Source organism: Miniopterus schreibersii (assembly GCF_964146895.1).
Source record: "Miniopterus schreibersii genome assembly, chromosome: 20".
Lineage (NCBI taxonomy): Eukaryota > Metazoa > Chordata > Mammalia > Chiroptera > Miniopteridae > Miniopterus > Miniopterus schreibersii.
The window spans coordinates 16,383,246-16,398,156 of NC_138122.1; the positions used below are offsets into that span (position 1 = coordinate 16,383,246).

At 60.1% G+C, this 14,911-nt stretch overlaps 2 protein-coding genes across 3 annotated transcripts in view; one reads left to right on the forward strand and one right to left on the reverse strand.

Moving 5' to 3' along the window:
• The window catches only part of ZMAT5 (zinc finger matrin-type 5), a 22,543-nt gene extending 19,256 nt beyond the window's left edge, over positions 1–3,287 (forward strand). For both annotated transcript variants that reach the window (XM_081123095.1, XM_081123096.1), the window contains exon 7: positions 2,867–3,287. In XM_081123095.1, the coding sequence (XP_080979221.1) occupies positions 2,867–2,996 (130 nt within the window). In that variant the 3' untranslated portion in view covers positions 2,997–3,287. The remainder of the gene's footprint in view (positions 1–2,866) is intronic.
• On the reverse strand, positions 2,399–13,619 carry CABP7 (calcium binding protein 7). The gene is made up of 5 exons (XM_081123094.1): positions 13,338–13,619; positions 6,211–6,354; positions 5,360–5,472; positions 4,906–5,059; positions 2,399–4,700 (listed from the first exon to the last, which is right to left on the reverse strand). Exons 1-5 carry the CDS (start codon positions 13,444–13,446, stop codon positions 4,573–4,575), a joined length of 648 nt encoding a protein of 215 aa, XP_080979220.1. The 5' UTR covers positions 13,447–13,619; the 3' UTR covers positions 2,399–4,572.
• Between the last annotated feature and the right edge of the window lie 1,292 nt (positions 13,620–14,911).

The following is a 14,911-nucleotide window of genomic DNA, read 5'->3' on the forward strand; positions in this document are numbered from 1 at the left end:
CCCTCCTAGGCTTCCTCCACCTTCCCTGCCATCTCCCTGGCCCGTGGGGATCACCTTCTCACCTCTCCCATCTGGGTCTATGCTATACCACTGGACACTTGGCAGCAGCTTAGCTGTGGTGGGTGTATCTGAGTTAGGGGCACCTCGTGCATGCTGTTTTCCTCGACCTGTAGTTGTATGTCCCCTCCTCCCCCGCGCCTGGCAATGTCAGATACATCCCTCAGGCTCAGCTAAGACATCTCCCCCTCCAGCCCCCAGGCCTCCCGTCGTGGCCCTGAGCTTGCATTGTTGTCATTCGCACCTGGCTCTGGGTGACATGTGGACTGCATGAGAGAACATTTAGGGGAGCAGGGTCCCCAGTCTAGAGGACTATTTCCTAGGTGTTAGTGCTGTGGGCCACTTGTGGGGACTGGTCTGGTAGCCCCTCTTTCCCCTCTGGGTGTCTGTTTCCTCTCCTGGGGCACAGGGCACAGGTGTTTGCCTGGCCTGCCCTTGGCCACTCAGACTTGAGGGCCCTAAACCCACAGGCTGACAGAGCCTTCAGGGTGCGCTGGGCTACCCCTCCTGTAAAAGGGGAAATGGAGGCCCCATGGGGCCCCAGCCCAGTGCATTGTGCCTTGTCCCTCAGCAGACTAACCCTGAGGGACCTGCCAAGAGCAGCTGCGGGAGGCGGGAGGGAGAGGGCGGCAGGAGGGAGAGGCCGGCCTCAGCCAAGCGGACAAATCCCCCAGCGAGGCCTCTGCTTGTCCCTGCCCTCTATTGTTGGCTCTTTAGATTGTGACTTTATCCCTCTTAATCTCCCCCTTCACTCCCCTGTCTGGGCTGGTGCTGCTGTGGCCGCCAGCGTACCTCCTGAAGACTCTCCTTCTGATTAAGACCATGGCTGGGCGAAACCAGAGCTGTTCTTGTCCTTGTGCATGGGACAAACAGGCCAGGAGAGAAGCCACAGTCACGCCACATGTGCAGCTCATTGTCCTCGTGTGCTCTGTGCAGGGCTAGAGGGATACACTTCAGGGGTTCAGGGGCCCATGTGTTTGGGGCCTAGGAATGTGCCAATGTCTGTGAGCACACATGGGGGTGCCCTTCTCCTGGTGGGAGGCCTCAGAGTGCAGGGGCTCTGAGTCCCAGTTGCCCAGAACCTGTCCCATCTTCTAGAAGGTCCAAGGCTCATGGGGAGGGGCTCCCCAAGATCATACCCTATCTGTGGAGAATTGTGGTCACCCCAACCCTGCAGGGAGCCCTGGTTTGGCTGGCAGCTGGGGCTGTCCCTTCCAGCAACTGTGGAGCCTCCCGACTCCCACCCTTCTCTGCAGCTGGGGGAGTTTATGAAATTTCCCCAGTGCCATAAATCATGCTGGGAGCTGCTTTCTGTGCTTTCCAACAATCGGCTGAGCAGGGATTTCCCCGTCCTCTCACAACAGGAGGCCCCAGACGCTATGTCTGGGCTTCCCAAAGTCCTCAAGTAGGCTCTGTTTAGCCTGTCAGGCCCTGAGAGGGACAGGCCGAGTGGGTACAATGAGGCAAACTCCTGGGTCTCCTGCCCCAAGTCCTGTCCAAACCTCTCACAGATGGCTGGCCAGGAGTTGCTAGGGCCTCACCTTCACTGAAAACTGGGCCTGGGGGCGGGGTGAGGTTGGATGCTGCTGGAGCTAAAGCTGGGGGGGGGGGTCTGGAGCCCACGTGTAGGTCACATTCCAGCCACTCAGCCCTTGTCTTCGGACTGTGTCACTCGGGCATGTGACTAACTCCATATACCGCAGTGGCCTCATCTATGAAATGGGGTTTGCATGGCAATTCTTGATGTTTCTCTAGGCCGTGGTGTCTAGCCTGGAATAGCTAGTCAGTCACAGCACTCAGCGCTGCTGTTTGTCATTGGCAAACATTCACTAGGTGGCTTCCCTGTGCCAGGCCCAGCTCTGGGCACTGGGGGACAGATGGACCCCATCCCTAGTCCCTGGTATCTGCCCTCTGAAAGCTCCAATCCCATAGGGGAGACCTGAGCCCCCAGTGAGCTCTCAGAGTGCTCCCTGGAGTGGCAGCCTGAGCAGGGTCAAGTCCAGAAGGATTGGAATGTGGAATAGTTGGTAGGGGCAGGTTGCCTCTGCACCTCAGTCAGCTTCCTTAGGACAGGGCGGCCCCAGACTGGGCACCCAGGGTTGATACTTCAAAGAGGCCCTGGGTTCTCAGGATGTGGTTCCAGGGGTGGTGGACCTTAAGGGGAAGGAGAGTGAGCAGCTTGAGAAATGAGGCTTTAAAAAAAATTTTAGACAGTATTTTGTTTCGGATTTCAAAGGCTTTCATGCTTGTAAAACTTTTCTTGATAAGTATAAGGAAGTTAAAAAAAACACCATACCCATAATTGCACCACTCAGAAGGAACCACTCTTAACATTTTGCTGTCTTCAAGGTTTTTTTTATGCATTTATAGATGTTATATATCTTTAAACAAAAATAGTATCATGCTATATACATTATTTTATAAGCTGCTTTTTCTACTACTCACACAGTACATCATGATACCTTTCCTCATCAGTGCATATAAATCTGTCTCAATTTACACAGGCTGCATAGCATTCTCTGCTGTGGACGTGCATATATATTTAACCAATCCCCCACAGGTGGACATCTAGGTTATTTCTGTTTCTTGTACCTCAATCTCTGCCCACACCCCGCTATTTCCTTGGGTTCATTCCTAGAAGTGAGGTTGCTGGCTCAAAGGGTCTACATGTTTTTAGGCTCTGTCTTCCAGAAAGGTCGACCCTCCACACAGCCGGGGTAGCCGGGAGGGTGAGCTGGGGGAGCACCCCAGCCTTGGCCTGCCTGGGCTGTGCCCCACTCTAATTCTCTACCCTTCTCCTCCTTTCTAGGGCTGAACCCATCAGAGCCACTGTCTTCCAGTACCCAGTGGGCTGGCCACCAGTCCAGGAGCTGCCTCCATCTCTGCGGGCACCCCCCCCTGGGGGGTGGCCCCTGCAGCCCAGCGTCCAGTGGGGCTAGTCCCTCTTCCCACCTGACCCCCACCAGGTCGCTCCCACTTCAGTCACAGTAAAGATAAGGGCTCATACTGGGGATGCTGAGGTCCCTGCCTGCTGTGCCCCACAGAGCCTCTGAAGCTATTAGCTCTGCCTGGCCTGGCCTTGCTGAAGCCCAGGAGTTCCCCCACCAGGTGAAGCCCTGGCCCTGGCTCTGTGCCACTCAGCTTCACCCTCCCTCCCTCATGGGCCATCTTGAGAGCATGGGTGAGAAAACTTCCTGCTGGATGTTTATAAAGAAAGTATGTCACTATGATGATATGGCTACGCTTCCCCCTTGCCGGGTGCCCTCAGCTCCGGGCTCTGGCCCCTGGTCAGAGGATGGGCAGGACTGGAGTGATAGGAGGTCTTCTCCAGGGTGACAGTGCTTGCTGCCCTTCTCCCTTGGGGGCCAGAAGAGGGTGGCCAGTGTGGCTGTTATCACCCATTTGAGAAGTAGCTCCAGATCTGGGGAGAGGAGCTAAAGGACTCGGTCTGCCATTCCCAGTCCCCACATCTGCCCGTGCTGAGCTGGTGCCTGAGCGTGAGATGGCACAACTGGGGCAGGGATGGAAGCTGGGTCTCCAGCCTCTTCAGTGTAGAGAAATGGGGCAAGACAGGCCCTGGGCTTGAAACAGTGGCCTAGGCAAGCTTCCTGGCATGGACATGAGTGCTTCCAAGGCTTCTGCCCTAGAGGAGCCTCTGGCCAGTGGGAAGGTGACAGGCTGATCAGGCAATATGGAGCCTCTAGGCCCCTCTGTTTCCTTCTTCAACTGTACTCCAGTTCTAAATTCTGTGCTGGGGTGGTAGTGGGCAATGTAGCCCTCAGGCTACTGGGCCTCTTGTGGGGTGACTGCAGGGCCACCTCAGTTGCCCCATCCTCCAAAAGCTTCAGCACGTCCTGAAAATCCTATTGATGGGGGAACTGAGGCCAAATCTGGGGACTCTTTGAGCCTTGGGCTCTCATCTGTGAAATAGGCTGGTTCTTGGCCCCAGTGGGTATGTGAAGAAGGGCTGGATTTAAGTCTAAGGAAGGTGAGAAGGCCCCTGGCCCTCTCAGCCAATGCCAAGGAGTAGAGCCCAGGAGACCCTTGCCTCATGCCCCCCCACCCCCAAAGAGTCTTTCTGTCCCACCTCCAGCACCCTGCCTATGGCCCAAACCTCAGGGACCAGGGTCCGGCTAGCTGTGTGGCCCTGGGCACAGGGTGCCCCTTCCTGCCTAAGGGGCCACAGCAGCTACTGGGCCCTGTACAAACTCCTCCTTAATTTCCCAGGAGCCCCTGGACAGTGGCGAGAGTTAGTGCTACATACAGGCCAGGGTGGGGCAGGGGCAGGGTACAGGCAGGGCTGGAGGCCGTCCTCAGAGCCACCACCAGGCCCTCCACAGCTGGGCCACGGCTCCATGCAAGGGCGGGTGGGGTGGGGTCGCTGGATGTCCAGGCCCCGATATACACGAAGTGGTGGTGGCTCAGGGAGCGGCTGAGGGAGAGGACTGCAGGCGGTGGTGGGTGTGGAGGGGCCCCCATGCACCACGTGCGCCAGATGAGGTGCCCAGGCGGTGCCTATTTCATGCCGCTGCGCAGCACCTGGTTGGCCGCGATGAGCATGACACTGATGATGAAGGCGATGGCGAAGGCGCAGATCAGACTCTTGCGCACGCATGTCTGGCGGATCTGCTGATTGGAGCAGGCTGTGGCCGCCCACCAGGGAGCATCAAAGAGAGAGGGGACAGCAGAGTGATGGAACCAGGAGCCTTCTGCATTTCTACACAGGGACATGGGACACGAGGCAGGGCAGGCAAGGAGACTCCAGCCCCCCTCTGCAAACCCCTGGTTCCTTCCCTGCTCAAGCAGTTGGCCCGCGGGGGAGGGGGGAGGCAGGGGCCAGTTACTCACTCTCTACATCCACGGGGCACTCCTCAGCCGTGCCCAGGTGGCTCTCTTCCTCCGTCATGATAATGTTCTCGATGTCCTTCATGGACAGGTGCTCACAGAAGGTGTCGTAGAGCAGCCGCTTCAGCTCATCCACAGTCAGCTTCTGCATGTCACACTTGGGTGGGAGGAGACAGTGCTCTGGACACCACAGTCCCCACCCAGCGCCTGCAGCCACACAAGCCAGGGACAGGCCTCCAGATTCTGGGAGGCTGGAAACCACTCTCCATTTCTCAAGTCCTTGACCAACACCAGCCTCCCCCAGGGAGCCCATGACCCTCTGGGAGATAAGATGCCCAGTGGACAGAAGGCTGAAGTGGTCATTCCCCCTTTACAGAATGGGCCTGGCCATTCACTGGTCTCAGTATGGCCCTTCACAGTGTACACAGCCCTGGGTCCCAGCCAGTACACAGCATACCTTCCAGAAGACAGTGTCAAAGTCAGTGCCAAGGAACCTCTCTGGGATCCCCGAGGTGGAGAGCTTGGGTCCCAGGAGGGTCACAAACTCCTCAAAGTCCACTTGGCCATCACCTAGAGTGGTCACAGGTCCAATCAGCAGGGTTAGCCTGCAACTGTCTGACCTCAGGCAGGTCCCCTCCAAGCCTTCTCAATTTTAGGGGCACTTAATGTGCCAAGCTCTAGGTGATGCTGAAGTTAAGTGTGAAGAGGCTCCATTGGCGAGGTGGAGGTGGCGTGCAGAAGGTGTGCCCTGAGCACGTGGGAGACGCTCAGTTTCACTTGGCTTCCCAGGGCCCTGCTGCTGTCCCAGGGTAGGTTTGGGGCCTGACATTCCCCCACCACACAGACAGGAAAGGAAGCTCAGGAGGGGGGACCACCTGCCCAGGCCACCACCTTCTCTCTGGGTGGAGTATGGGGCATAGGGGGATGAGAGGAGGGGACTGGGCATTAATGGTCCTTATGAGTTTTTCCATAATAAAATGCCAGGTGGCAAATACAGCTAAATTATTTCTTATTTTGAATGGTGAGACCTGGGGTATTTAGTATATACTTCTTTCTACTTTTCTGTACTTTAAAATTTTCTCAGAATACAGACCAAGATAGGTAGAGTCTCTGACCTCTGGGCATGGTTGGGGCTGTCACACTCTGGCCACGATTCTCCAGGCTAGGAAATGGGGCCAGACCTGGCTATAAACTGCCAGGGGCTTGGGAATGAATGGTAGTGGAGGGCGTGAGAGTCCCCAGTGGCTCATGCCCCAGACCCAACCCCCCCCAGGTGAAGGGTGAGGAATCACACGGGGCAGCGCTCACCGTCCATGTCCAGTCGCTGGATGATAACTTCCAGCTCTACCTCATTGGGCATGTAGCCCAGGGAGCGCATGGCTGTGCCCAGCTCCTGCTTGGAGATGAAGCCATTGCCGTCTCTGTCAAAGACTTTGAAGGCCTCTCGGATCTCTGTGGGGGGGAACAGAGCAGGTTGAGACTTCACTCCTGTTCCTGACACCCTGCTTCCCAGACCACAAGAATCCCCAAATCTGCAGCCCGAGCCTGCAGGTCTGGTCAGACAATTGGCAGGTGGCCCAGGAGTCCGCAATAGCGCTGCTTCTGGGAGCTCAGGGCAGAGCAAGCAGCAGAGAGGTGTGCCCAGGCCCTCAGCAGTGTGAGACCGTCCCCAGGGTCTCAGTCTCAGTGTGCCAGGCTCCCACAGCCTCTCCAGGCATACAACGACCCCGTGTGGCAGGAATCATGGGTCCCATTGTCCGGGGAGGAAGCAAGGCAGCCAGTGGCTTCCCTGCCCACCTCACTCTCCTTTCATCCCCACTCTCCCACTCTCCCTTTCCCCACCCCACCCCACCCCACCCTGCTCAGCTGGTTAACACTGGCCAACAGTCTAATGGCAGGCACGTGAGGCAGCTGTGCTGGCTAACGGCTCAGGGCAGGCTGCCTTGGGAGCCCAAGGTTTGGGGGAGAGGGGAGGCCAGATGGAAGGGGTCCAGGAGGCCCACCCAGCTCAGATGTGGGGGTTGCTCCTTCCACTCCAATATACAGAGGGGTAGACAGGCCTGAGGCCCTGGGTGACTCAGGGGTGGGGAGCAATGCAGCAGGCTGGGAGCCTGAGGATAAGCAACCCAATGGGTGACCTTGGGTGAGCCTCAGACTTGCCCATAGTAAAATGAGTGGTAATGATGTCAGGACAACAGGGTTTTACCAAGGACATCCAGGAACTGTTGAGGGTCCTAACCTTCCCAACTCTACCTCTGTTTCTCTGCCAGCTGTCCTGTCCCTTCATTGTTACCCAGTCCAAGAAGGGCCCTAAGGAGCATTTTCCTTTGGGGGAGAGCAAATCTCATTCCATTCACACCCTCTCTGCTCCAACTCCCTGAAGTCTCCTTGTTCAGTTCACCTGCCAGCCTCCTGGCCTTTGCTTAAGTTATTTCCCTGGGTGGGACTTCAGCAGGCAAAGGTGACCTCAGGTGTGTGTGTGCGCACACACGCATGCACGCGTGCACGCACAGTGTCCATGGGCACATATCGAGTAGAGACAGATGCAATGCCTTCATGCTGCAGACCTCGAAAATGAGGCCTAAAGTCAGTGTGAGGTCAGGGCTATTTCTGGTGAGGCCAGGAGTTAGGCTGGCCTGGGCCTGGCCTTAGGGGTCTGTGAACCCCTAAAACTGATGGTGGGATCCTACACGTGTGGTCACCCCCTGATCCTGCTGGTCCCACTATAGCTCAGAGAGGGTAGTTGCATGTCCCAGGCTACACAGCAAGGTGGCTTGAACCGAGGCCCCAAGCTTCATCAGGTTTTTCCCACCTGGTGTTTGCACCCAAGACCTAGAGGTCAGACTAGCTGACATGCAGGCCAAGACAGAAACAGTGAGCCACACCTGAGTTGCCCCCAGATCCTCTGACTCTGAACCTTTCCCTTACCCATCCCAGGAAGGACCTGATAATCTGCAAGAGAGCAGCTGGGATGGGAGATTTGGGCAAGGTCCAGGGGTTTCTGTGAACTCTGGACTCTGGCAGCTTTAGGCCATCTCCCATCTAGAGGTTTCCTGACCCACTAAGAAGTGGTGATCTCCCCATCCCCAGAGGTATGTGAGCAGAGGCCTGACAGTTATGGAGACTCACCTGGGAGTCTGCTAGAGATGAAGGTACTGGCCATGCAACCAGGCACCCCCTCCGTCTCCTCTTGCCCCATACACACACTTAGGTCTCTGGCTGGCACTGCTGCCTTCCTGACCCAGCCACAGGTTCTGCCCACCTCGGGTGTCCTGGACTCCAGGCCTAGGGGCCCTTTCAGTCCTGTGGGCACCAGGGTTGCTCCAGCTCCAGGCCTCTGAACACGCGGCTCCTTTTGCCTGGAATGTTCTTCCCTCCCATGGTGCGCTCTGATGCACCCCTGGCTCCCAGCATGGATGTGTCATCTCCCTGGTGCCCTCCCTGCCTCGCGGCTGACTCTGGCCGTCCTCTGGGCTCCCACTCTTCCCCTCTCCTTGCACTGACTACATTGGATTGTGAACTACAAGTGCCATGAGAGCAGGGACCAGGTCGGTCTTGTTCATGGCTGTGTCCCCATTACCTGGATCAGTGCCTGTCATTAAAGCATAAACGTTTGCTATATTAATGGCTAACTGGTTTGGGGAACCCACCCATCTGAAGCATACAGAGAAAGGAGCTGAACAGAAGTTCTTGCACCTCCTGGTGTGAGGTCATCACTTAGAGATCTAAGGGTCGGATTGCAAAACCCTGAACCCCCAGTGGGGCTGCAATAGGTGCTGCCCCCCTCCCCTGCAATGAGCTGGGGTCCAGACAGTCCCTCCCACCCTGGAAGGGGCTAGGTGTGGCTCCCAGAGCCCAGGGCTGCTGCAATGGGAGGCCCTGACCCCCTTCTGGAAACCCTGAGGAAATGCCCTGGGCTGGGCAGAAGATAGTGGAGGTCAGGCGAATCATGGGGTATGTGGGCAGGCGACAGGCCTGGAGGCAACTCATGGGCCCCACAGCCATTTCTCAGGCAGGACCAACCTCCTAAGATCACTAGATAAATTGAAACACTGCCACCTCCATGTCCATGTGTCCCTTCCGCCGCCCTCCCTGGCCTATCCAGCTCAACACCTCAGGTTTGCCTCTGTACCTTTGTCCATGTTAAGAGCCCTGCCCCAGCCCCAGTGACTCCTAAGGCCAAGTTTAGGGACCACCTTCTCAGCCATAGAGTCAACTCTAAGTCATACAGACTCAGGTTCAAATCCCAGCTCTCCTACATCCTGGCTGAGTGACCTTGGCTGGTGTTTGCTCACCTGTCCAATGGGGCCACGGGGATGACTAAATATGAAAATCAAGCATGTAAGTGCTTGATGGTGCCGGGCTTGGCTCAGAACAGGACATTACAAATCAGAACATCATAGATGGTAGAGCCGGAAGGAGAGGGAGGACTGTGTGAGCTCTGGACAGCAAACTGGCCTTCCTGTTGGCTGGTGCCAGGACTTGAAGTCTGGGGGCTTGGACTTGAAGTCTAGCTCTGCCACTCAGCAGCTGAATGACCTGGGCAAAGCAGTTCCCTCTCTGAGCATCAAGTGCTTCATCTGTGAAATGGGAATGTGACTCTGCCCCATCACCGAGGCCTGGATCTGCTGGGGGCTCCCTGAGTGGGGTGGGTGTCACGTCTTCCCTGTTGCTGCTGCTGCCATCAGCATATCCCAGCCGGATGCATTTCCCCGAAAGCCTTGCTCTGTTCCTGCCTGCCGCATGAGGCTGGAGAAAACCTGCTGTGCTCCATCTTGGCATGGGGACGCCTGGCCCGGGAAAGGGCTGGCAGAGCCTCCGGGTTTCCAGGCCCACACTGTCCCCCACCTAGTGCCTTCAGCCTGACATCCCCAATCTCTCATGGGCCTGTGGAGCTGTCAGGGCCTGAGTCCCCAAGAGGTTCCAGGGTACACCAACACTCTGTCAGGGAGTCGGAATCCAGAGAGGGGGTGCATAGGCTAGAGGTCACCGTGGGGGTAGAGCAGTGTCTGTCCTCTGCAGCAACTGGCACTCTCCCGAGACATTGGCCCTGCGCCCCATCACTCTGGCCTCCCTGAGTTTCTGGCCCACACAGAGGCAGCCGCTGGGCTTGCAGGAAAGGGGCAGGAATGGGACTCTCCTACTCCCCATTCTCTGAATGTCCCTATTTGGCTACTCTCAATGCAGGCTCCACTGTCCCACTGGATGGGCCAAGTGCCAACCTCAGAACCCTGCCCCAGTGTCTGCCTGTCTGTTTCCTTCCTCTTTCTCTGGCCAGAGAGGCCAGGGCTGCAGCCTACAGCTGCCCCATTCCCACCCTCAGGTGCTCAAGTCCGTCGATGCCACTGGGGCCAAGCTCAGTGCTCTTGCAGGTCTGGGGTCTCTGCTAGGTGTGTATGTCAGGAAGAAGGTACAGGGAGAATCTGGGAGGGCCTCTCAACGGGGGACAGGTGGTCCCAGGCCAGCTCTGCCTAGGCACATCTACCCTGCCAACTGCCATCCATGGTTCCCCAGGCACAGGGTACCAGTGCCACATGAGGCTGGAGGAAGCCTCCTCCCTTGCCCCTGCACTGCCTGCCCTGTGCCCAGGTGCCTCTGCCAGACAGACCTTCAAGGCCCCTTCTACCCTGCCCCTCCCCCAGCCTGACTTTCTGGCCAGGCCCCCTGCTCACCTGCATCCCTGCCTCTTGAGCCTTCACCGATCTCTCTACACTCCAAACTCTTACCCTGCAGGGCCCCCTCCTTGGCCTTCCCTACTGCTGCGCCTGTCCAGCCCCCACTGTGCAAGTCAGCGCCCCCCCGGCCCGCACTGAGCACTTCCATCGCATCCTCTGTCACCAGCAGCCCTGGGGAGGGGCAATGCCAACCCCCTTTTACAAATGGAGAAACTGAGGAAAAACAAGCAACCGACTGCCTGAGGTCACTCCATGAGACAAGGGTGCAGAGACTCGAACCCCGTGCTGCCTGGCTAGAAAGCCCTTAACCCTGAGCTCTCCACCTCTCCTCCTGGTTCTCCTCCCCCTCAGACTAGCCACCCCCTGGATTTCTGCGGCAGGCACGCACGAACTGTCTGCAGCATTTCATCCCAAGCTGCCAGGCTCCCTCTTCTCGGCACATGTGGCTCCCCACTATGGGCATCCTCCCAGAAAAGGGCCTGGATGTTACCCAGACTGCCCTGGGGCAGAAGCACTAACAGGCCCTGGGGAGGTGGAGGGGGCAGAGGGGGAATCTGTGCTAGCAACGGTCACCCTGTCTACACAGCCCTGGCACTCAAGGATCACTGGGGCCTGCGGAGACTTGGTCTCCCGGAAGGCAGGCTTTCAGGACGCCTGCAGCCAAGAACGGGGTCAGTCATGGAGGACTTCTTGCCCTCGTCTGTAGCTGCCCATGGGTCGGGAGATGGGCTGGGGCCACCTAGGCATCTGCTTGCTCCACAACCCCTCCCTGCCCACACCAGAGAGGGCCTTGCCCTTCAGATGCCCCCCCGCCCAGTGCCAGGCCCCTCTGCTCCTCAGCGCCCAGCAGAAGAGGACAGGAGAGAAGCAGGGAGGGCGTTTGGTGTGGCTGGTGACTAACGCTCCTGGGCTCCTGCCAGTGTGGCCGCCAGGCAGCCCAAGGGGAGGCGGCGGCCTCCTCACCCCTGCACTGCCTGCCGTGTGCCCCGCTCACCCCTGCATCTTAGGCTCCTCTCAGCTTCTCCCGTTCCTTGGGGGTCTTCATTTCAGGGCTGGAAGGTTGGGAGAAGTGGGACTCAGTGATGCCCGAAGCAGGGCTGCCCGGGTCACTGTGGGGTGATGGGAGCAAGAGGAGGGAATGAGGTGGAAGCTGCCTGGCCTGTGGCAGGGCAATGTTAACCCCTGCCTCAGGGGCCAGGAGGGAGGAATGGAGGAGAAGGGGACACTGGCAGGAGGTTTGAGGTGGCCCAGGGCAGGAGGAGACAATATTAAGGAAGAGACAGCTTATGCCCCATCCCCTGCCCTCTCGCTCCTCATGCCCCCTCCTTGTCCCAGGCCCTGGATGAGGCTCTGGTTCCTGAGCTTCGGCCCAAACGGCAGGGATTTGAGTTTGGGGGCTCAAGGCCAGAGACCCAGAAGCAGCACACATCATCTGTCCTGCCCGCATCAGACACCAGACCCTGTTTTCATGGCTCTCCTGGCCTCTGGGAGCTTTTGGGGGGACTTGGTGAGGAGCAGGTGGCTCAAAGCCTGTGGGGCAGTTGCCTGCTCCCTCTTGATCTTCCCCTTAAGCCAGTTGGACTCCCCCAAGATCTGGCCCCTCCAAAGCTTGGGGATAAGAGAGGGCCTCTCTCCATGCCTTCCCCTGCGCTCCTACCATCATCCTTGACTGCGCTCGTGTCTTGGCTTCAACCTTCCCCCAGGCCCTGATGCGCCCCAGATCTCAGAGACCCCTGGACCCAAGATACCCAAAAAGAGGCCCAGCCTCTGTGTGATCTCAGCCCCTCCCCCAACACCAGACAAGAAGATCCCAGGGGGCCAAATCTCCCATCAGCCCAGAGCCCCCCACTCCACTCCATATGGGGCCCCACGAGGCGTCTGGCGAGGGAAAGCCTGAGCACCTGCCCACATCCCAGTAGGGAAAGAGCTCCCAGGCCCTAGGGGTCTCACTGCTCCCCGGAACCCTCCATCCAGAGACCACAGCCCCTGCCCTCTGCTCCACTCTCACCCAGACCGCGGCCCGAAGTCCCCACTCATGTCCAGAGGCAGGGGGACGGGGTAGGGGTAGGCGGTGGAGGGGAGGGCAGGTTTGGGTCTCTGCCTCCCTGCCTTTCCTTTTCCAGGCTTCGTTATCACGACCAAGCCGCCGAATCCGGCCACTTGTTGTCGCCGCCACCTCCCCGGCCGCCTTTCCCGAGCTCGGGGCTGGGGGTCCCCGCAGGGCTGTGCGGAAGAAGCTAAGGCCGCGGGAGGGGCTGGGGGCAGCCCCGCAGTCAGCAAGCAGGGCAGCCGCCCTCTCCCCTTCGCCGGCTGCCCGAGCAGATTGGATTTTAAAAGCTACACGAGTGGAATGTCAATGCGAGTGCGGAGCCGCGGGCTGGCGCCGCGGCGGGGTCGGGACGCGGGCGCTCGGCGGGGCCGGCCCGGGGCGCAGCCCGGACCCCTACCCCAACCTGTCGCGTTGTCGCACCGTCACCGCGGACTGCGCGGGCCCGTGACCCCGCTGCGGGACCCAGCAAGTTTCCGCAGCGCTGGGGACCACGCGGGCAGGGGCTGCGCCGCCCCTCCGCCTTGGCGACCCTCAGCGCGGCGCCCGGGGGTGCGAGCCGGCCCGGCCTCCACGCGCAGCTGCCCGCTGGAGCGCCCACCTGGCAGCAGGCACCTGCGGACAGCCCCGCGCCCCCCGCGCCCCTAGCTCGCGCTTCACCTGGGCGCACAGGTAGGAGGGCCCGCGGGCGGGGGTCCCCGCGGGGTACTCACCCTCCAGCTCATCCTCGGGGATGTCCACGGGGCGCTGCTCCGACAGCAGGTTGGGCACGGTGTAGATGCCCCGGTACATCAACGCCGCCGTCACCGGGTGGAACGGCATTTTGGAGGCTCCGCGCCCGCCCGCCCGCCGCCGCAAACTTTGAGGTCGGGGCTCATGGGCCGGCGGCGGCCCGGGGGGCGGCTGGAGCGGCGGGGCGCGCAGCTGTGGCGGGCGGCTCGGCGGAGGCAGCAACGGCCGGGCGAGTGGACCCGTCCGGGCGCCTAGAGCCCCCGCGCCCCAGGCCGCGGGTCCATGCCGCCCCCTCCCTCGTTGGGCTCCCGGCCGGGGCCTCGCAGGGGCGGCGGGGGCGGCGCCACTCGGGCCTCTCCGCTCGGACGGCCGCGCGCTGCGCCTGCCGCGCCCGCTCCTCGGCACCCCGCGCTCCGCGCCGCTCGCCTCCCGCTCGCCGCCGGCCCGCGCGGCCCCCGGCCCGCCGCTCAGGCTCCGCCGCCTCCCCGGCGCGCTCGCTCGTTCGCCCGGAGCCCGGCTGGCTGCGCTCCCGCCTCCCCGCCCCCCGCCGCCCGCCCCTCCGCGCCGCCCGCCCCCTCCCGCCGCGGGCCCCTGCGGGGCCGCCCCGAGCCCGCCGGGGGTTCCTGCTCCCCTTACCCCGGGTTCCCCTTTCTCGCTGCGGAGGATCCCTCGCCCCCCACCGCAGTCCCTAGGACCCCGGTGGGGTGGGGCCCTTTCTTCCTGCCCCTTGGCTCGCCCCCAAACCGTTGGAACTGAGAGCAGGGAACTGAGGTGCAGAGACCTGGCAATGAGGTGAGGCGGGCTCCAGGCGGCCGTGTCCTCGAGGGGAATTACACAGTGTCGGTGCCGGAGAGGCGCTGAGGTAGGGAAACTGAGGCTGAGAGACAAGGGCGTTGAGCAAGGTCATGAAGCAGGGCAGCAGGCAGGAGCCGGGCCGGGTCTGGGGCAGGCTCCCCTGCCCTGTGGCTGAGACTTCCTAGCGGACACGCCGCCCCCCCAACCCACCCACCAGTAGAGCCTCGGTCCTTGGCTCCTTCCCAAGCCTCCACCCCTCAGCCTGCAGAGGAGGAGGCAGGGTCTGTCTCATGGCCCAGGGGATACTGAGGGACAGAGAAGTGGCTGGGTGTCTGCAGGGACTGGGGTAAGGACCTGTCAGTTCACATGGCTGCAGGTTAGACCTAATGCGTGTGCAGGGCATGTGTGCACCTCAGGATGAGGTGGCAGGTGTTCACGGGAACAGCATGTGTGTGCATATATCTTTTATCCACAAGGGTGCTTACAAGTGTTTGCAAGTCCACATGCAGATGGACGTGGGTCAGAAGTGTTTGGACACCTGTATGTGCCAGGGTTGTGAGCTGGCAGGGGAAGGGAGGACAGGAGCTGGTTGGCAGAAGCCTGGGTGGGTGGGGGGGCAGGGCGCAGACCTTGGGCTGGAAGTGGCATGGGCATGTGTGCACAGATGTGAGTATATATTTAGGGGGGAGGGAATGACCCTCTGGCTTTGCTGTGGCCCCAGCTGTGGGCCCTGCCCCTGGAGGCTCCATCGGAACCACCT